This window comes from Dipodomys merriami, unplaced genomic scaffold (genome assembly GCF_024711535.1).
Source record: "Dipodomys merriami isolate MVZ:Mamm:240054 unplaced genomic scaffold, mDipMer1.0.p SCAF_8, whole genome shotgun sequence".
In the NCBI taxonomy this organism is placed as follows: domain Eukaryota; kingdom Metazoa; phylum Chordata; class Mammalia; order Rodentia; family Heteromyidae; genus Dipodomys; species Dipodomys merriami.
Window position 1 is genome coordinate 19,124,162 of NW_027206401.1, and position 22,500 is coordinate 19,146,661.

The 22,500-nt window shown below is 38.0% G+C and overlaps 1 protein-coding gene across 10 annotated transcripts in view; it reads left to right on the forward strand.

The window, feature by feature from the left end:
• Window positions 1-22,500, forward strand: part of Reps1 (RALBP1 associated Eps domain containing 1) — a 67,964-nt gene that overhangs the window by 17,102 nt on the left and 28,362 nt on the right. For 6 of the 10 annotated variants that reach the window (XM_070010510.1, XM_070010512.1, XM_070010518.1 and 3 more), the window contains exons 2-8: window positions 7,831-7,954; window positions 9,546-9,742; window positions 9,849-10,002; window positions 10,510-10,640; window positions 11,138-11,300; window positions 11,590-11,653; window positions 13,899-14,053. In XM_070010510.1, coding sequence (XP_069866611.1) covers window positions 7,831-7,954; window positions 9,546-9,742; window positions 9,849-10,002; window positions 10,510-10,640; window positions 11,138-11,300; window positions 11,590-11,653; window positions 13,899-14,053 — 988 coding nt within the window. The remainder of the gene's footprint in view (window positions 1-7,830; window positions 7,955-9,545; window positions 9,743-9,848; window positions 10,003-10,509; window positions 10,641-11,137; window positions 11,301-11,589; window positions 11,654-13,898; window positions 14,054-22,500) is intronic. The other 4 variants (XM_070010514.1, XM_070010516.1, XM_070010519.1 and 1 more) reach the window with 1 other exon arrangement.

The following is a 22,500-nucleotide window of genomic DNA, read 5'->3' on the forward strand; positions in this document are numbered from 1 at the left end:
TTTCTCTATCTTCCTCCATTTATTGAATTGATCCTCTTATATAGGAAAGAAAAATATTGCAAAATGAAATGTTAGCAAACAGGAAAATTTTTAATTATTAGATGTTCAATTCAAAAAGATAAGAGTTGTAAAATACAAATACTGATACTTGTTTCATCACAGATATTTTTTTCTTTGGTGTTAGATTACAGGGAAGAGTTTTGCATATAACTCAGGTGACAATTATATATCCTCAACACAGCAATTTTTTGTATTTGATTGTCATATAATTAATATTTAGATATACATTTGTCATTTTAACGAAGTCATATCTAACAATCCGTGTCTGGCTCTTTGCAGAAACAGTTTTAAAGATTAGATATGTTCAGAGGATAGTTGGTGTGTAACTAGACTATGAAATTTGTATTTTGAAAAATATCCCTCGCACTAGAACAAATCTTAGTGCCAGAATGTAACCCTTTAATTTTTTCATGAAAATTGAGATTCATATCAAGCACCTTGATCTGATATAAGAGCCTACGTTCAGTCCTCAGTACCCAGAAAACAAAGCGAACATCAGCAACACAAAACTTAATTCTGACACTCAGCAGTCAAAACTCTTGTTTTATTATACAATATGGTAGAAGTGGGCAAATATTCTTCGTAAAGAAAATGAGTAATTCAGAGCATGAGTTTCAGTCTAATTTCTATTATTTGCTGCATATCCTTAAGCAAGTTACCAAAAGGTTAGTTGTGTTATCTGTAGAATCGTATATATCTCAAGGAGTGGCTAAGGTGAGTGATTGCTACGTTGAGGCCCACGGAAATGTTTTATTTGTTTGATAACCAGTGACTATGCTACTGGTTGTAGCTAGTAAAATATTGGTTGGTCTCTGTGTGCTACTCTTACCAATACAGACTGTCAGTGATGCATATGGCCCACATAAAAATATAGTTTATAGCTATACAACCAGGCAGGTATTGCTAAATCAAATCTTCTTAATTATCTGTGCAACTCCAAATTTTATTTACTCCATAAACATGAAAAAAAACTCTCAGTCCTTTTTCTGTTATTTGACTCAATATTCGCTCTCTGTCCCTTTCTGTTATTTGACTCAATATTCTCTCTCTGTCCTTGTTCTGTTATTTGACTCAATATTCTCTCTGTCCTTTTTTGTTATTTGACTCAATATTCTCTCTCAGTCCTTTTTCTGTTATTTGACTCAATATTCCTCTCTCTCTCTCTCTCTCCCCCTCCCTTCCTCCTTCTCTCTCCCTCTCTCTCCCCAGTCCTAGGACTTGAACTCAGGGCCTGGGTACTGTCCCTGAGCTTCTTTTGAAGCTCCAGGTTAGCACTCTACCACTTGAGCCACAGCATCACTTCCGGCTTTTTCTGTTTATGTGGTACTGAGGAATTAAACCCAGGGCTTCATGCATGCTGGGCAAGCACTCTACCACTAAGCCATATTCCTAGCCTCAACATATAATTTTAGTCCATTTCCTCAGCACAGACAATAGAATTTGCCTTTTGAATATAGTCTAGGTTCTATACAGTATTTTATATTGTGATGCTGAGTTTTTACTGAGTTCTTTCTTTTTTTGGGGGGGGGGGGGGTCCGGTCGTGGGGCCTGAACTCTGGGCCTGAGTGCTGTCCCTCAGCTCAAGGCTAGTGCTCTACCACTTGAGCCACAGCGCCACTTCCGGCTTTGTTCTTTTTGCTTATGTGGTGCTGAGGAATCGAACCCAGGGCCTCAGGCATGCAAGGCAAGCACTCTACCACTGAGTCAACTTCCCAGCCCCTGAGTTTCTATGATTATATTAGGAAGGAAAAAAAGTGGGTATATATTTGAACATTTTCTGCAGAAATGTTACAGAAGACATTTGTAGTTTTACTTTTGTTGTTGTTGTTGGTGGTGGTCATGGGGCTTGAACTCTGGGCCTGGGGGCTGTCCCTGAGCCCTTCAGCTCAAGAGCCACAGTGCCACTTGTGGTTTTCTGGGGGTTAATTGGAGATAAGAGTCTCAACAGGTTTTTCTGCCCAGGCTGGCTTTGAACTGCGGTCCTCAGATCTCAGCCTCCAAAGTAGCTAGGATTACAGTGTGAGCCACCAGTGCCCAGCTGTAGTTTTATTTTTGAGAAATACATTGTGTGTGTGTGAGAGAGCCTCTAGAGGGAGAGGGAGAGAGAAAAAGAGAGAGAGAGAAAGCGTGTGTTGTCTCTGAGGTATTTTTTGCTCATGTCTAGTACTCTACCACTTGAGCCATAGCTCCATTTCTGGCTTTTTTGGTAGTTAACTGGAGATAAGAGATAAGACTTCCCTGCTGGGGCTGGCTTCAAACCACAGTCCTCAGGAGTACAGGCATGAGCCACCAACACTCAGCAAAATAAACCTTTTTATATAAAAGGAAATCAATACAAATCAGATACTTTTCTTCATTTTTACTATTCTTTATTTTTTTAAGATGGCAAGTAAAATTATATACATTTATCATGTACAGCATACTTTGTAATATGTATGCATTGTAGAATGGCTAAATTGAGCTAATTACCATGTTAACATAGTTTTTGTGTGTGTTTTTTCCTAATATTTCTGTTTCATTATCTGATGTATATCAAGAAAAGTCTAATGCTGCTATGTAGCTATAATACTGACAAATTCTGCACATTATTTTTGAAATGTTCTATAAAATAATGTACATTCCTATGTCAACATCAGTGTTAGAACAGTTTGCTTTATATGAGGACATACTGTTGGGGAAATAGATTGAAGCAAAAAGGAGGACAGTGGTTGATACATAAAATGGAAGGGTATGGATCATGATTTGGTGAACAGGAGGGGAGGGAGGAAGGGAAAGAGAGAGAGAAACAGGAAAATGCTTATTTATTTTCCTAAGTATTAAGGAAAAAAAAATCTTATCAGCAAAAGGGAAATAAAGGGACCCTGACCTGTAGATTTGGAATCAGTCACAGCCAATTAAACATGTTAGATAAGAAATGTAGTGAAAGTGAGATGAAATATTTGCTCTAGTACAACTTGTAAGTTTCTCAAAAGGATTGGTCCAATTGCTTTTCATATTAGACCTGAGTTTAAGCGGATTTAGCAGTGGAGTTGATCACTAAAGGATAGCAAATAGCAAGCCACTTAGGAGTGCAAATTGGTGAATGCAGCAGTGATATGTTACTTGCTTATTTGTTAGATGGTGCTGAATATTTAAATGAAAACATTTCTATAGCAATGGGAAGTGCTAGAGATAAGAAAACAAGGCCATTTTGGGATATCTGGGCTTTATTTACCCTTGATGTTTTTACTTGACATGTTCCCTTAGTGTCATGTACTACAGTGCTAAAGATGATTAAAAAAACAAAAACAGTGCTCCTCCATCACATGTAATAAAAACCACCTGAGCAAAGCAACATTTATATAATTTTTAAAGACACAGTGATAATGACTAACAACAGTGGGTTTGGTAAATTAGGTGGGTGTAGGCATTAACCTTGTGCAAAGAATTGTGGTAGAGCTTGTAGTAGATTCTGTGTAACTGAGCCATATGCTCTACCCTAAGAAGCTTAGTAGAGGGAGATTAGTGGCAGTTTGCTATGTGGTTGTAACTATACAGATAATTCAAGTACCTCAGATGAAACATGTTGGATGGAGTACAGTATGTGGATAAAGAAAAATTCTGGTTGCAGAAAAAATCCAGGCTGAAGGTGGCTCAAGTGGTAGATTGATAGCCAAGTCAGCAAGCAAGCAGGCCACCAGAACCAGAGGCCCTGAGTTCAAAGCCCTTATTGCCCCTCCCCCACCAAAAAAAAAAGAAAAACAATTTAATTGGCCAGGCACTTGGTAACTCAACCTCTGTAATTCTGACTACTCAGGAGACTGAGATCTGAGGATTTGGGTTTGAAGCCAGCCTGGGCAAGAGACTCTTATCTCCAATTAACCACCAATAAACCAGAAGTAGAGCTGTAGTTCAAGTGGTAGAGCATCAGCCTTGAACAAAAGAGCTAAGGGACATTATCAGACCCTGAGTTCAAGTCCCAGTACCAGCACCAAAAAAATTTTTTTTGTTATGGTTATGGAAAATAGAAGATAATACAGGATGATGAATATTATATATACACACACACACACACACACATTCCTATTGGCCATTTATTTGAATGTTTTCTTTGAGAAATACCTGTTAGTCTATTGCCTGTTTTTAATTTTTTTTTTTTGAGGTTGGGACTTCTTTATTCTATGTATTAGCCCTATTAGCCACTTAGAAGATACATGGTTTTCAGATATTTTTCCCATATTCCTGAGGTGCTTCTTAACTACGCTGATTGTTTTGTTTGCTGTGCAGAAAATAAATTTGATATAATTGAATTTGACTATTTTACTGTGCTATTGGAGACTTTAATAAATTTTTATCCATTCCAATGTCCTGAAGTATCTCCATATTTTCTTCTAGTAATTCTTTATTCTAGTATTCTTTATTTCATTTAAGTGTTTAAACTATTTTGAAACTAGTTTTGATGAACACTACTCACAATAGCTAAGAAATGAAAGCAGCCTAGGTATTCATCAGCTGCTATGGAGAAAGAAGATGTTCATATACATACAATGGAATACTATTCAGCCATCTTAAAGAAAGAAATCTTCATTTGTGACAACATGGATGGAATTGGAGAGCATTGCTTTAGGTGAAGTAAGCTAGGCACTGAAAGATGAGTACTGCATGATCTAACTCATATGTAGAATCTAAAATAGTTGGTTGCAAAGAAATTGAGAGTAGAATGAGGTTACAGAATAGGGAGCAGGAGGGCTGGGAAGGTGGCTCAGTGGTAGAGCGCTTGCCTTGCATGCATGAGGCCCTGGGTTCGATTCCTCAGCACCACATAAGCAAAAAGAAAAAAGCCGGAAGTGGCACTGTGGCTCAAGCGGTAGAGCCCTAGCCTTGAGCTGAAATGCTCAGGGACAGCATCCAGGCCCAGAGTTCAGGCCCCATGACCAGACCCCCCCCCCAAAAAAAAAAAAAAAAAAAAAGAATAGGGAGGAGGATAGACAGGAAAGATTGTCAACCAGTGGGTATTAAGTTATAGTTAAATAGGAGCAAGAAATTCTAAATAATGTGCTATTATTGCACAATAGAAGGCAGATAACATATATTACTGTATACTTCAAAAGAAGTTTGAAAGTTTTCACCCTAAAGAAATGATATTTAAGCAGGTATGTTCATCTGGAATTAAATTGTACACATGTATCAAAACATTTCATATTTCCCACAATATGCACAATTTTTGTATTTGTATTTACCAGTTAAAATATACTTCAGTTTGATACCATGTAGCATACCTATAATCCTAGCACTTGGGAGGTAGAGACACTGCCAGCGTAGGCTCCATAGCAGGCCCTGTGTCAATGAATTGACAATCAACAAACTTAATTTTTTAGAAAAGGACATGGAGGATCTTAAGATGGGTCAGATGGAAGGATGTAACTGTAATAGATATAGTTTAGACTGATGTTGTAAGAGAGATACAAACAAAAATGTGGAGTAAGATTGAGAAGAAAAGTTGAGAGTCTTGAAGGAGACTTTGAAGTTCATGCCTTAAAACAGTAAAATTACTTAGGGCTATACATCAGGTTAGCTTGGTAGACTATGTATAGGAGTGGAGAAAGACTATGGCAGAGCTGATGCAAGTTCATTCTTTCAGCCAAAAAATCTAAATTGACCTTGTCTGTCATAAGTTGTTCTAGGCGCTGTGAGTTTAATGGCCTTTCCTGTTCCCTGGTATCTCATTCCCGTGGAGATAGTAGCATAAATAAACTAGCTGTGGTCTTCAAGGAAGCTTCTGAGATCATGGCATTTGAGCAAGACTTGTATGACAGACCAGTCAGTCAGCCAAGACCTTTGTCTGACGGGAAGCATACTAATGATAGAGCAAGTACAAAAGCCCTGAAAAGGACAGTCTTCTCTTACTGAAGAAAAAGCAAAGAGGTATTTTAGAGTTTGTGCTGTTGGAAGGTATGTCACTATCCCTTGGTTAGTTGATGTATAGTTATCTCAGTCACTTGGCCAAATAAAACATTATTGTATTAAAGCTAGTACATTTGGGGCTGGGATGTAGCTCAGTGGCCAAGGGCTTGCCTAGCAAGTGCACCATCCTGGGTTCAATCCCCAGTACCAAAAAAAGAAAAGACAAAAAACAAAAAGCCCCACTAATATATTTTTAATTCATAGGGCTACCATATAACAAAATCTTATAGAAAGTTTATATATAATAATTCATCACAATCTCAGGCAGTTGAAATTCTCTAGGACTATCATAAAATGATTTTCGTATATATAATTAACTTCATGAAACTTGATCTCACCTTTTCCTCCCCTATTCTTACTTACTTGCTAGTTACACGAAATGACATTATTGAAATTTTGCTATTTATATTCTATTTTCCAGTATTGTAGAATACCATCTAAGACAAAATGTGTGGAGAGCTGATCAAAGTGTTTGGTTTGTGAATTTTTTGAGTCTACATTGGTATTTGAAAATGAGAATATACGATATCTAAAAAAAAAAAAATCTGAAGATGTCTACCTATCTGACTTATACCTGTAATTTCAGATTGGAATTTGCATTATTGGAGAAAATGTACAAAGATACTCAGTGTTTAAGATGAATATGAGCTGGTACTGGTGGCTCACACCTATAACGCTAGCTACTCAGGAGGCTGAGATCTGAGAGAATTGCAGTTCAAAGCTAATCCAGGCAGGAAAGTCTGTGAGATTTATTTCCAGTTAACCACCAGAAAACCGGAAATGGTGCTGTGGCTTAAAGTGGTAAAGTATTAGCCTTGAGCAAAAGAATTCAGGGACAGTGCCCAGGCCCCAAGTTCAAACCCCATGACTGACCAAAAAAAAGATGAATATGAAATGTCTCTATAGTGTAAATCTGCTTACATTTTAAAGTTTCTATTTAGTCTCATCTGAGGTCCTCTTTTTTTTAGGTCTGATTTTTATTTATAGGCAGCATAGAGATATTTAGAAGGATTTGAAGGATTGATACGTATGTTGTTGGAAGTGTACATGCTTAAGACAAAAACTTTTGATGTTTTAAAGAAAAGTAGTACAGCCATAATAAATACAATTAGGAAAATATATTAATCTCACATAACAAAAAAGCAGATAGAATTTTGAAAGTGTCCAACTTTGAATTTATATGCTTAAGATTATGTATCCCTTCACTCTTCCTTTCACTTGCTATATCGTCAGCATTTTCTCATGTTGTTGTATCATTTAACCACTATTAAAGAGTAAGATGGCATAGTTATATACACAAGGCTTGTGACAAAGAACGTGGACCACTTACTGATTCTTAAGGAAAAACAATTCTTTTAATAAAATTGCTTGGTACAAGCTTGGTGTTACACCTGTAATCCTAGCTAATCAAGAGGCTGATTAGCCTCCTGGGGATCACAATTTGAAGACTCCTATCTCTAGTTAATGATCCAAAAGCTGCAAGTAAGCTGTGGCTTAAATGGTAGTGTGCTAGCTGTGAGCAAAAAAGCTCAGGGACAGTGTCCAGGCCCTGAGTTCAAGCCCCAGAACCGGCTTTATGCATGCGCACACGTGCATACACACATTGCTTAGTATATGCATTTTTGTAGAGAATGATAATTTTATTATGGGATCAATGCCTTTTTGTTTTCAAACATATGAACATGAAACTTGAAGAAATTGGTTGAGAATGTTATACTATATTTTACATAAGCATTTGGAGAGGTTAAAAATAGTTCAGTAACAGTTTATCTTTTAGCAGAAAAGTTTTGCCATAAATCTTAATGATAACGTTGTGTTCTTTTGTAGATAATGGAGCTTTGTGGTGCAACAAGACTTGGTTATTTTGGAAGAAGTCAGTTCTATATTGCTTTGAAACTTGTAGCTGTTGCCCAGTCTGGTTTCCCATTAAGAGTGGAAAGTATAAATACAGGTAAATATACAATAGACTAATAACAGAAATAAAAATAATCTAATTACAAATAAAGTCAATAGAACTTTTTAGTCTATCTGATACTATAATGGCACTTGTGATATTGAAATGTCATGACTTTATTCATTTGTGTTTCACATTTGAGAATATTAGAAAAGTATGTGTTTTATGTCCCTGTGGCATAGAATATGTATGTCATACTTTTTTTTTTTTTTGCCAGTCCTGGGGCTTGAACTCAGAGCCTGGGCACTGTCCCTGAGCTTCTTTTGCTCAAGGTTAGCACTCTACTACTTGAGCCATAGCATCACTTCTGGCCTTTTCTGTTTATGTGGTACTGAGAATCAAAACCAGAGCTTTGTGTATGCTAGGCAAGCACTGTATTACTAAGCCATATTCCCAACCCCATCATATATATTTGATGATACACTATCTAGCAGTTTTCTTTATAATTCAATAAAAATTGTCTAAAAAGAATTGAGAAGAATGATTTTTATCAAGGTAGTGATAAATTATAGTAACCATCATATATAGCTTTTTTCCCTTTTCTAATAACTTTATACTTTGTAATCATCTGTTTGGGAAAATATGAAGGCTCTGTTTTAAATTAGAAAGTAATAGCAAAAACTTCTTATTGATAAAAATGATATTAAAATGTTTGGAAAGCTAGAAGTGGAGGTATGGCTCAGGTGATAGAAGTGCCAGCTTTGAGCAAGTCAGCAAGCCAGATGCTGGTAGCTCATGACTATAATCCTAGCTACTCAGGAGGCTGAGATCTGAGGATCATGGTTCAAAGCCAGACCAGGGAGGAAAGTCCGTGGGACTTGTATCTCCAATAAACTACTCAGAAAAAACCAGAAGTGGCTCAGTGGCTCAAGTAGTAGCCCTAGAGCGCTAGCCTTGAGCAAAATATTCAGACTGTGCCCAGGCCAAGTTCAAGCCCCAGAACTGACACACACACACACACACACACACACACACACACACACATACACATGCACGCACGCACGCACGCACGCAAAAAGCCAAGTGAGAATATGAGGCAGGCACACACAGACACACACACACAAAGCTAAGTGAGAATATGAGGCGTACGCATACAGACACACAAAACCAAGTGAGAATATGAGGCTTTGAGTTCAAGCCCCAGAAGCAGCATCCTAGATGGATGAAGAGAGACACAGAAAAAGAGAGAGAGAGAAAGAGAGAAGTAAAATATTGGGAGATTGAAACCTAGCTACAAATATCTGATCACTGTGTAGCCTTAGGCAATCTCAGGCTCAGTTGGTTTATTTGTAAGTAAGATTTTTGCAGGGCTGATCTGATTATGAGATGAATATGAAGTGACAGGTAATAGAACCAGACATACCATTCAACTACTTTGAAAGAACAACTTGATTTTACTTCTACTTTGTAGCGATGGTCATTGTGCCTATAGCTGTGTATCAGTTTTTGCCAAAGTTCTACTATGTAACTTATCTCTTTTTTAGTTATTAATAGTTTAAAATATAAGTCTGACAAACTCGTAAGATCCAAACAAGAATCCGTGGATTTTGAATAATACTCAACCTGTAATTATTTTTGTGCTTAATAGTAAAGGATCTTCCTCTGCCAAGATTTGTTGCTTCGAAAAATGAGCAAGAATCTCGCCATGCCGCTTCACATTCTTCAGATTCTGAAAGTCAGGGGTCTTATTCTGGTGTGATCCCCCCTCCACCTGGCAGGGGGCAAGTGAAAAAGGGATCCACAAGCCATGATCCGGTTCAGCCTCGTGCAGCTGCAGATCAGCAGGTAATTACACCCATGTAAATGTTGCCGGCTGATTTCCCACGTAGACGTTTACACTAGAACATTTATTGGAACTTAAAATGTCTCTTTAAACTAATATTCTTTCTAGGAGCCTGCATCCCCAGTGGTTTCCCCACAGCAGTCCCCACCTACTTCTCCACACACCTGGAGGAAGCACAGCCGCCATCCAAGTGGGGGAAACAGTGAGAGGTCTCTTACAGGACCTGGACCATTTTGGTCTCCTTTTGCTGAAGCACAATCAGGTATGTAGAGATCCTTTAGAAGTACCAACTATTTAGGTTATGAGTTGAAGGAAAGTTGACAACCCTTTGCATTGCTTCTAAGACAGTTTTAAACTGTGTTAAGTTAAATAGAAGCAGAAGCCAGTTATGAAAAATTTGCTTTGAAAACTAGTAATTATGTCTTTTGTTTCTATGATGTTTGGACAAAGGCTTATGGATACCAGAATCCCTGATGGTAGAACAAATCATTTCTTCCCAGAATATTGATCGTATATTATATACATTTTAGTATTAGCAAGGAAAGTAAAACATAGCTAAAAAGATTTAAATGAATTGTGGTTTTAGCTGAACAGAAAAGACTCCATTTTGGAGATTACTATACTTCATCTTGAGAGTTTGAATTTGGGAAAAACTCCAGAAATGTTCAAAAATATACATTTAGTAGTTTATTTGTCTTAAGTAAAAACTAGTAACTTGATTTTTCTCAACTAAAACATGGGTAAGTATGTTCGTCCATTCTTTTTATAGGGTCTTCTACTGGTGATGCAGTATGGTCTGGGCATTCTCCACCTCCACCTCCACCTCAAGAAAATTGGGTCAGTTTTGCAGATACTCCACCAACCAGTACTCTTTTAACCATGCATCCTGCTTCTGTCCAGGTGTGACATTTTATTGGTATTGCATTTTTATTTGCTTCATTCAGTGTATTGCTGCAGTCATTGTTTTTGTATTTTGCTGTTGCATATTTTAGTTCATTCTTTTAAAAAAAGATCCAGAACCTCTACTCTTGTTTCATTTTCAAGACTTTTATCACTAAAATGTTTCACTGAAGGTTTTAGCTGATTTTATTTGGTTTTAATTCCCTAGTGAAGTTTTGAAAGGTTTCTGCATCTGGGAATGTATTCGCTTGGCTTTCTTAGCACATTTTTTCATAACTTTATGTTGCTTACATAATTGCTATCATTCTACATGTTTATATAATCATTGTGCAGAAACATATCCAATAACCTGACTGAAACAAATATGTGGTTTGCTAATGACTTCTTACATTTTAAATATCCACACAAAAGTAAGTTTTACTTGCAAGGAAAAATAAAGCAATCATGGTCCTTATAATCATATAGATAGATACTGAGGAAAAAATGTTTCATTGCAGGACCAGACAACAGTTCGAACTGTAGCCTCAGCTACAACTGCCAATGAAATACGTAGGCAATCCAGTAGTTATGATGATCCCTGGAAAATAACAGATGAACAAAGACAGTATTATGTAAATCAGTTTAAAACCATTCAGCCTGATCTAAACGGATTTATTCCAGGTGAGTTGTTGAAAACAGAAGTTCTTCTAGCTGGGACAGGACTAAGTCTCAATTTTATAATCTCAAAGACATTGTTTTATTGGTCCTAAATTTTAACTATAAAAGATCGTAAGTTTTTAAATTATTTGTCAAAAGAGTTGATAATCACTGGGGAGCAAAACATGGTGTCTTTACATAATAAGGTTATTACCCTTTTCACAATGAAAAAATGGAAGACTCTTACCTTGCAATCTGTTCTTGGATCTGTGCGTTTAGAGTAACATTAAACAACATTGTTTTAATATTTCAGGATCTGCAGCTAAAGAATTTTTTACAAAATCAAAACTTCCTATTCTTGAACTTTCTCATATTTGGTAAGTATGGTATATATCATTAGTTGGTTAATATGTGTTGCTTCAAAGGATTGCCAACATGTATATTTTAGATTCTTAAAGAATAAATTATAGGTGGATAAATGCAACAGTGGTTATCACTAGACACTATGCTGAAAATGAATTATACAACTTGTAGATGAGGATAGGAGGGAAAAACTAGAAGAGAATGAGGGAAGGGGTGACATTACCTGACTTACTAACCCTTCTGTACATTACCTTTATATTAACAATAAATTAAAACAGAATAAACTATAGTTGGGTACTGGTGGCTATCCCCTGGGATCTGAAGATCTCAGTTCAAAGCCAGATAGCCTTGACAGGAAAGTCCATTAGACTTTATCTCCAATTAACTAGCAAAAAGCCAGAGAAGGAGGTATGGCTCAAGTGGTAGAGCACCAACCTTGAATAAAAATGCTCAGGGAGAACCCTAGGCTTTAAGTTTAAGATTCAGTACCCATAGTTTAAAAAAAAAAAAAAGAGGAGGGAAGGGAAGGAGAAACTACAAATAGACAACATCTTCAAAAACATTCCCCATATACTCAGTGTAGCCTTTGTTTTTGTTTTTTGGGGGGCTTTGAGGGGCTGGTCATGGGGCTTGAACGCAGTACCTGGGCGCTGTCCCTGAGCTTTTTTGCTTAAGGCTAGTGCTCTACCATTTTGAGCCATAATGCCACTTCTAGTTTTCTGGCGGTTAGAGATAAGAATCTTGCATAATTTTCAGCTCCAGCTGGCTTTGAACCACAGTTCTCAGATCTCAGCCTCGTGAGTAGCTAGGCCTAAGACAGATACTCGGCAGCCTGGCTTTATAACTGCTACTGTAATTTGTAGAGAAGTACTTTGTAAACTATAAGATTCCATAGAAACAGCTATATCAACTGTTTCTGTTTACTAGCATAGTGCATGGCATACACAACCATGGTCATTTTTATATTTCTTGGTCTTTATTGAGTTCAATTAGTTCTATAAGTAGCCATACACGTAAGAACAATAATCACCTCCTCTGTCAGTCATAGACTAAGACTCAAGATAGCTGCCACATTGTTGAAATTGGCCATTGGAACATAAATTACAGTCTCAAACTACTTTGTGTTGATGTGTGTGCATATATGTGTGTATGTATATGCGCTACATGCTCAGGTGCACCAGTACTGGGGCTTAACCTCAGGATCTGGGCACTGTTCATGAGCTGTTTACTCAAGGCCAGCATTCTACTTGAGCCATAGCTCCCCTTCCAGCTTTTTTTGTGTGTGGGGGGGTGGATAATAGTTTTTTGGAGATAAGAATCTCACACACTTTTCCTTTCCCAGGCTGGCTTTAAACCATGATCCTCAGATCTCAGCTCCTGAATAGCTAGAATTATAGGCATGAACCACCTGCACCCAACACAAGCTACTTTTAAAGAACAAATTATCATGGGGCTGAGGAGTTGGCTCGGTGGTAGAGTGCTTGCCTTGCATGCATGAGGCCCTGGGTTCCATTCCTCAGCACAACATAAGCAGAAAAAAGCCAGAAGTGGTGCTGTGGCTCAAGTGGTAGGGCATTACCCTTGAGCTGAAGAGCTGAGGGACAGCGCCCAGGCCCAGATTTTAGCCCCCACAATTGGCAAAAAAAAAAAAGAACAAATTATCATATAAACATTTTTACTTTATATCAGTACACTTATCTATATTCTAAGTTACTTTGCTAATAGATTTTTAGTACTATAGAGTACTATAATAGGAGGTCTGTAGACAGTGTTGAAAACTGAAAAATGAAGGGCCAGCATTATATTCATATTCTTTATGATTTAAGGCAATAAATTAAGGCTGTGTGGCATCTAGGAAATGACAGGGTCATCAGGGTTGGGAGGCTATATTTTGTATCAGGCTTTGTAGCCTATTCAGTTCTTAAAGTACATGTGTGTTAAACAAAATTTTAAGTAATTTCATCATTATTTTATGTATCTTGCATCAAAACTAATCTCACTGAAATACATAGAAACTAAAGGGCATGTATATGATGATTTTAATTTGAGGGACAATTCAGTATTTTGTTGTGAGAATTTTAAGCATTTATCAATGTTGAAAGAAATGTACCATGAACATCCATGTCCTCACTACCTAGATTCTATTTTAAAACTTACTTTTTATACTTCCTCGGGGAAAGCATTTCTTTATTCTCTTATTGAGAAATAAAAGAATCTAATGCAAAATGAAGTTATATTCATAATGAGTTTATCTTCTAGGGAACTCTCAGACTTTGATAAAGATGGTGCATTGACACTGGATGAATTTTGTGCTGCTTTTCATCTGGTGGTTGCTAGGAAGAATGGCTATGACTTACCAGAAAAGCTCCCTGAAAGCTTAATGCCTAAACTGATTGATTTGGAAGATTCAGGAGGTAAGATTCAGAGTCAAAAGGAACTGATTGCATGCTTTGATAAATGTAATTCTTGATTCTGAAAAAAAAATCGAGATAGACATTAAAACTTATCCTAAAACCGGAGTCTGGTGTTTTACACCTATAATCCTAGTTACTTAGGAGGTAGATACCTGAGGACAGTGGTTCAAAGCCAGCCTGGGCAGGAAATTTCATGAGACTCTTACCTCCAAAAAATATATCTCCAAAAAATAGACTCTTATCTATCAAAAAAGCCAGAAGTAGAGCTGTGGGTCAAGTGATAGAGCGATAGCCTAGATAGAAAAAGCTCACAGATAGTGTCCAGGCCCCAAGTTCAAACCCCAGGACTAGCACTCAAAAAAAAAAAACAGTGTAATAGCTTAGAGATTTCATCAAGAACGTATAGATTTGCTTTTAGAAAGATGAATAGAGGGAACCTGGGCTAATTTTCAGTCTACTTTTAGAGAGAGATAAATAGGCCACGGATTAATGGCTCACCCCGTAACCTAGCTAAGATATTCAAGAGGCTGAGCTATGAGGTCACAGTTCAAAGCCAGCCCAGGCAGGAAAGTCTGTGGGACTCTTATCTCCAGTTAACTACCAAAAAGCCAAAAGTGGAGCTCTGGCTCAAGTGGTAGAGTACTAACCTTGAGCAAAAAGGGCTCAGGACAGTGCCCAGGCCTTGAATTTAAGCCCTAGGACCAGCAGAAAAGAGGGAGGAGGGCAGGGGGTTGAGAAGATTGAGAGGGGGGTGATGAGGGGGAGTTAATGAATATATATTCTGTGGAAGAGGGAAATAAAGAATATATTTGTTTTTATTATTGTCACTTGCTAAGATTTGAGCATTTTACAGTGTATTTTTCTCCCATCTTTAATTGTATTATATATTGTCTGAAATAATATAACTTTATTAAAACTTCTTTCTGTTTAATACATGGTAGCTGTTGGAAGGAAGTCATCTGATTCATCACTAGACCTATGTAATCAGTTTAATTTTAGCTAATTTACTTGGTTAACAGATTTTGTAGCTGTCCTTAAAAGGCAAAAAGCAGCCGGGTGCTGGTGGCTCACGCCTGTAATCCTAGCTACTCAGGAAGCTGAGATCTGAGAATCATGGTTCAAAACCAGCCTGGGCAGGAAAATCCATGAGACTCTTGTCTTCAATTAACCACCAGAAAACCGGAAGTGATGCTGTGGCTCAAGTGGTAGAGTGCTCACCTTGAGCTGAAGAGTGCCAGGGCCAGAGTTCAGGCCCCATGACCAAAAAAAAGGGGGGGGGGCAAAAAGCTGTCAACAGTAAAAAATAGTATGTCTTTCTTAATTTGGAGGTCAATAAAGGTAGATAGAATGTTTTATTCTTAATAAGCCTAATTAAAACAAAATTCTCTTTTGGATATAATACTGGGAGAAATTTTATTTTTTAAAGGAGCTATATAGAAGTAATTGTATGCTTGAAATTACTGTCCTGAGGATAACAGTGCTTTTGCTTCTAGTTTGCTAATCCATCTACCTATAACTTTGGGAAAGTTCTATTATTCCGTTTTCCCTTCTATTTTTGTATCTGAAATACAGAATTGATGCCATTCATATTTTAGGTTGTACATTGACCAAATGTGTTGATTAAAAAGTGTATTGTTGGGCTGGGAATATGACTTAGTGGTAGAGTGCTTGCAGAGCATGCATTAAGCCCTGGATTCTAATCCTTAGTACCACATAAACAGAAGAAGCCAGATGTGGCGCTATGGCTCAAATGATAGAGCACTAGCCTTGAGCACAGAGAGGCTCAGGGACAGTGCCCAGGTCCTGAGTTCAAGCTCCAGGACTGGCAAAAAAAAAAAAAAAAAAAAAGTTTATTGTTTATTTTAGATTTTTGTTGTTTTGGTTTTGGGGGAGTGTTGGGTTTGGAGCTGTTTTGTTTTCTTTCTTTTTTTTTTTCTTTTATTGTGAAAATACCATACAGAGGGGTTACAATTACATGAGTAAGGTAATGAGTACATTTCTTATAAGCATTGTTGCCTCCTCCTTTGTTTCCCCTTACCATCCCTTCCCACCTCCCTCCACTGTCTCCCCCCTACCACTGTCACCCCCCCCATCCCCTCATCCCCTCTGTCCCCTCCCCCCCACCAAAGTTGTAAAGTTTGTTTTTTGACATAATGTCTTGTACATCTCATTGTTGCCACGGGGCCACCTGTATCCCTATTTAAACAATTTGATACCGGGGGTTAAACTTAGGTCCTCAAGTATTGCCAGACTTGCTTATTAAGCTGTCACTCTACTACTTGATCCATATGCCTCTAGCCCTGCTTTTCACTGGTTATTTTGGAGGTGAAGTCTTAACAGACTTTTCCACCTGGGCTGGCTTCAAACCTCCCTCCTCCAGATCTCAGTCTCTTGAATAGCTAGGTTACTATTTTAGGAACATTTTTCTATAGCAGTCTCGGGACTTACTTGATCATTTCAACCTCTAACATTAGCTAAATACTGTAGCTAATTACAGTATATTTTTAGGTAGTTTGGTTTCAAAGTACCTTGATGTCCTTTCTTTTTTTTTTTTTTTTTTTGTCCGTGTCTGTCATGAGGCTTGAACTCTGGGCCTAGGCGCTGTCCCTGAGCTCTTCAGCTCAAGGCAAGCATACTCTACCACTTGAGCCACAGCACCACTTCCTGTTTTCTGGTGATTAATTGGAGAAATGAGTCTCAAGGACTTTTCTGCCCTGGCTGGCTTTAAACTGTGATCCTCAGATCTCAGCCTCCTGAGTAGCTAGGATTACAAGAATGAGCCACCAGTTCCTGGCTTGATGTCCTTTCTTTTTTTGGGGGGGGGGGGGGTCCGGTCGTGGGGCCTGAACTCTGGGCCTGGGCGCTATCCCTCAGCTCTTCATCTCAAGGCTAGCGCTCTACCACTTGAGCCACAGCGCCACTTCCGGCTTTTTTCTTATGTGGTGCTGAGGAATCGAACCCAGGACCTTGAGCATGCAAGGCAAGTGCTCTACCACTGAGCCACCTTCCCAGCCCCTTGATGTCCTTTCTTAAGAAGTCACAAAAAAAAAAAAAGACTGGTGATGTGGCCCAAATGGTAAAGTGAACACTACAAAGTAAAAACAGGGGCTGGGAAGGTGACTCAGTGGTAGAACGCTTGCCTTGCATGCATGAGGCCCTGGGTTCCATTCCTCAGCACCACATAAGCAAAAAGAAAAAAGCTGGAAGTGGTGCTGTGGCTCAAGTGGTAGAGCGCTAGCCTTGAGCTGAAGAGCTGAGGGACAGCGCCCAGGCCCAGAGTTCAGGCCCCACGACTGGACTCAAAAAAAAAAAAAAAAAAGAAAGTAAAAACAAACACTTTGTATATTTAGGTTAACTGGTATTAGCCAAGAGAAGAAACTCTGGTAGTCACTGTGATACTGTGATAGTTTAAGACTTTTGGTATCTGACTTGAAACTGGACTTTAGAATTAGTGGTAGACATCTATGATCCCAGCTACTCACAAGGCTTTATGACATATAAAGAACCCTCATTTAAGAAAAGAAAAAACAAAAACCACAAAATTGGGCCATGTATCTGAGAGTTTTTATTTGACTCGAAGACTTTGATAACTGACCTTAGTGTTAAAAAGACAGTTTCAGTCAAGCTTAATTTTTTGTAGTCATTTTGTGGCTGATTGTCTTTTTGTCATGTGTTGCATTCAGATAGTTGAATCTGGCTTCTGCATGTAATTTGTATCCCCATCCCCTTTATTTAATAAAAATAAAATCAGTTACTGCCTGAATTTTAAGGCTGATGGTTTAGGAAGAAGTTCTTTTCTGGATTTACATTCTGTTTTTTTTTTTATCTGTGAGACTTTTTTTTTCTTCCTGAACTGTCGATATAGCTGTAATTTTAAAGGTATCATAAATTTGGGTGTTTCCAGTTTCAATGTAATTGTGGTTTTCTTGTCTTTCTTTCTTTCTTTCTTTCTTTCTTTCTTTCTTTCTTTCCTTCTTTCTTTTTCTTTCTTTCTGTCTCTTTCTCTCTGTTTCTTTCCTTTCTTTCTTTCTTTTTTAAAATATTTATTTATTTTAATTTTTTTATTGTGAAAATACTGTACAGAGGAGTTACAATTACATGGGCAAGATAATGAGTACATTTCTTATCAAGCATTGTAGCCTCCTCCTTTGTTTCTCCTTCCCATCCCTTCCCATCCTCCCCCCCCACCCCCCCACCCAATCCTCCCCACGGGGCTCCCCCCACCCCCTCACGAAAGTTGTAAAATTCGTTGTCGACATAATGACTTGTACATCTCATTGTTGCAATGGGTCCACCTGTATCCCTTTCTTTCTTCCTCTCTTTCTTCCTCTCTTTCTTCCTCTCTTTCTTCCTCTCTTTCTTTCTTTCTTTCTTTCTTTCTTTCTTTCTTTCTTTCTTTCTTTCTTTCTTTCTTTCTTTCTTTCTTCTTTCTTTCTTTCTTTCTTGTCTTAGGACTTGAACTTAGGGCCTGGGCACTATCCATGAGCTTCTTTTGCTCAAGGTTAGTGCTCTACCACTTGAGGCATAGCATCACTTCTGGCTTTTTCTTTTTTTGTGGTACTGAAGAATTAAACCCTGGGCTTCTTGCATGCTAGGCAAGCAATCTGCCACTAAGCCACATTCCCAGCCATGTGTGGTTTTGTTTTTTTTTTTTTTTTTATTGTGAAAATACCATACAGAGGGGTTACAATTACATGGGCAAGATAATGAGTACATTTCTTATCAAGCATTGTTGCCTCCTCCTTTGTTTCCCCTTCCTATCCCTTCCCATCCTCCCCTCCCCAAAGTTGTAACCATGTTTTGACGTAACCATGTTTGTTTTTCTGATTGGGTTCATGCCCTGTAATCTTAGCCACTCAAGGAGGCTGAGATCCGAGGATCACTATTCAAAGCCAATCCAGGTAGAAAAGTCCATAACACTTACTTCTTCTATTAACCATTTAAAAAGACGAAAGTAGAACTGTGGCTCAAGTGGTAGAGCATTAGCCTTGAGCAAAACACTGAGGGACAGTGAGTACCTCAGGCCCTATATTCAAGCCCCAGGACGGGTACACAGAAAAAAACTGTTTTGATTACACAAAATCTGTTTTTCCTACTTATACATGATGAACTTTGGAATTCTATTAGTTTGTAAATGTGGGGGGTAAGCATAGATAAACTTTTTCTTGCACCTATCATAAACCCGAGATTCATATGATAAAGTTCTTTGAATAATAGAAATTGTCCTGTGATACTGTGGGTCTCTCACTCATCTCTAAAAATCATTATACATAGCTGAATTTTTAGAAGTTCACAATTAAGGGATAAATAGCCAAGTGTTTTATTTTGTCTAGTATTTACCATAAATAGCCCTCAGTGTTGGACCTTCCTAACTATAGGCAAAGGTAATGTGTATCTTTGTTTTTTGTTTTTGGGTCTGGTCGTGGGGCCTGAACTCTTGGCCTGGGCACTGTCCTTCAGCTCTTCAGCTCAAGGCTAGCGCTCTACCACTTGAGCCACAGCGCCACTTCCGGCTTTTTTTCTTTTTGCTTATGTGGTGCTGAGGAATCGAACCCAGGGCCTCATGCACACAAGGCAAGTGCTCTACCACTGAGCCACCTTCCCAGCCCCTAATGTGTATCTTTGATAATTCATGGCATCTTCTGCATACTACTTTTGATGTAGTACATCACACTGAGTCTGGTTGCTTTCTATTTTCTCACTGTACCACTATTAGCTCCTTATAAAAAGAAGGAAATACATCATATTCACTATAAGTAAATAGAAAAACTTTTTTTTTCCATAAAAGAAAGCATATAAAAAACTAGCTACAGGACTGGGAAGGTGGCTCAAGTGGTAGAATGCTTGCCTAGCATGCATGAAGCCCTGGGTTCAATTCCTCAGCACCAACATAAACAGAAAAGCCAGAAGTGGTGCTATGGCTCAAGTGGTAGAGTGCTAGCCTTGAGCAAAAAAAAAAGCTCAGGGACAGCACCTAGGCCCTGAGTTCAAGCCCCAGGATTGGCCAAAATAAAAATAAAAAATCAGCTACAGAAAGTTTCTTAAGCTAAATTCAAGCAAGTGTTTATTTATCTTCTAAAGAAAGTATTAAACTGCCTACTAGCCCACTTAAAATACTGTATTAAAAAATTATGGTGATTCTGTACATCTTAAATTATCTTCAAAGAGGCTTCTCCTTGTAGGAGTTACAATTGTACATATACTTTTTCTGTTGTTGCTGTGGGGCTTGAACTCTGGGCCTGGGCGCTGTCCCTCAGCCCTTCAGCTCAACCTACCACTTGAGCCACCACCCCACTTCTGGTTTTCTGGTGGTTAGAATAATAGTATCACAGACTTTCCTACCCAGGCTGGCTTTGAACCACAATCCTCAGATTTCAACCTCCTGACTAACTAGGATTACAGGTGTGAGCCACTGGCGCCCAGTTTGTATGTACTTTTATAATTATGTAGTACCTCTTCCTCCTTCACTGGCTTATTGGCTCTGGCTTGTTCTGTATATTATCCATCCATCCATTCATCCGCCTACCCCTCAATGCTAGACACTCCTGGAATGTAGTGAGTGGATCAGTTTTGTTATATGTCAGTGCCTAGCAGAGCATAAATAGAATGCATAAGTAAATAATCACATTTTTTAAATGATTAAATGGTTGAGAAAATGTTTTTTAACTGCTTTCTGTCTCATTTGAGCAACTCAGCATGTGAGTATTTGAGATACTAGGAAGAGGAAAAGGGTACATTCCTTCCTTTGTGCCTGTTTCCTCCTCTACCATCACTGTTAATAATAGTCGTAGTAAATGTGTGGGTTTTTAGAGTGTGTTCTGCAGAGGCTCTAAACTCTAAGCAGTACTTCCAACATTTGTGTGTTTGCCATTGCCAGTACTGGGGCTTGAATTCAGGGACTGAGTACTGTTCTTGAGCTTTTTCACTCAAGGCTAGCACTCTGCTATTTAAGCCACAGCCCTACTGCTGGCTTTTTGGTGGTTAATTGGAGGTAAGAGTCTCACAGACTTTTCCTGCCCAAGCTGTTTTTGAACTGTTATTCTCAGATCTCAACTTCTTAAGTATCTAGGGTTACAAGCAAGAACCACAAGCAACCCAGCTCAACATGAAATTTTGAAAAGTCAAGGAAAAGAAAGTACATAAGACTTTGTGCAAGTAGTTGGCTAGAAATTCATTTGAGACATCCTAAGTGTAAGCTAATTGCTGTTAACAACTTCTCATATTCATCTAAATTTTTTCCACATAATAACTTTGTAAGTATATATACTTATATATATATACATATATACTTATTATACTTGTGTGTAAGTATAATCATAATACATATTCTTTGTTTTTTTGTTTATAATATTCAACAAGCATTTTGCACTTTATCACATATAAAGCTAGCTGTCACATTCTACATTATATATGTCATAAATATTATAGATGCACTTCATCCAGTTCCTTATTAAAGGATTTGGGGATTTTTTTTTTTTTTTTTTTTTTTTTTTTTTTGTCAGTCATGGGACTTGAACTCTAGGTGTGAGATCATCAGCTTCAGGCTCTGGCTCAATAGTTTAAGGCTCTTGCTCTACCACTTGAGCCACAGTGCCACTTGCCATTTTTCTGGTGGTTAATTGAAGATGAGAGTCTGACAGATGTTTCTGCCTGGGGCTGGCTTTGAACTGCGATCCTCAAATCTTAGCCTCCTGAGTAGCTAGGATTATAGGCATGAGCCACCAGCTCCCAGCTTTAATTTTATTTTTAAACAGTACTGTAGTGAACATACTTAGACATGTGTATTTGTTTTGTACAAATAACTTAGAATCTTTGTTTTGGAAAATATATTATCCAAGTCACCTTAGTTGCAGAGAAAAACATAATGGAAATATGAATTAGTATCGCTAATATTCCATTCAAGGAATTTTTCTCAAGCTACCTCTCCTCCTTCACACACACATGCACTATTAACAAGCATTTGATTTCTTTGTAGATGGTTAAGGATTCTGACAAATTACAAATATTGATAGAGTTGTACCACTTGGTTCAAGAAATTAGAACTCCTCATCCTGACAAAGACATTGACAAAAAGGATACATAGTCTACGAAGATGATAACAGTTGGGCTTTAAAATATTCTGGCTCATGGATTAGTAAGGGTGCATCAGAATAATTAATGATACTCTTTGTTTTTGCAGAAGTGACTTCTTTTTTAAGCTGTGAAAGTTAAAAGTGAATGATTTCTGTCTTCTCTGCTAGGAAGAGAGCTCCATGAAAATGGAAGACTTGTCTTCTTACTCCAAGAGCCTAAAACCTTATGGGCTTTCAGTAAATGGTTGCACTCCTTTTTAACTTTGTCCCCAAATTACCATCCTAATTGACTTCTTTCATTCTTTTTTCTTTTACTTAGTTTCACAGTTTTCTGGGTTTTAAGACAAAGCTTTTTTTCTCTATGTGAAATTCTAG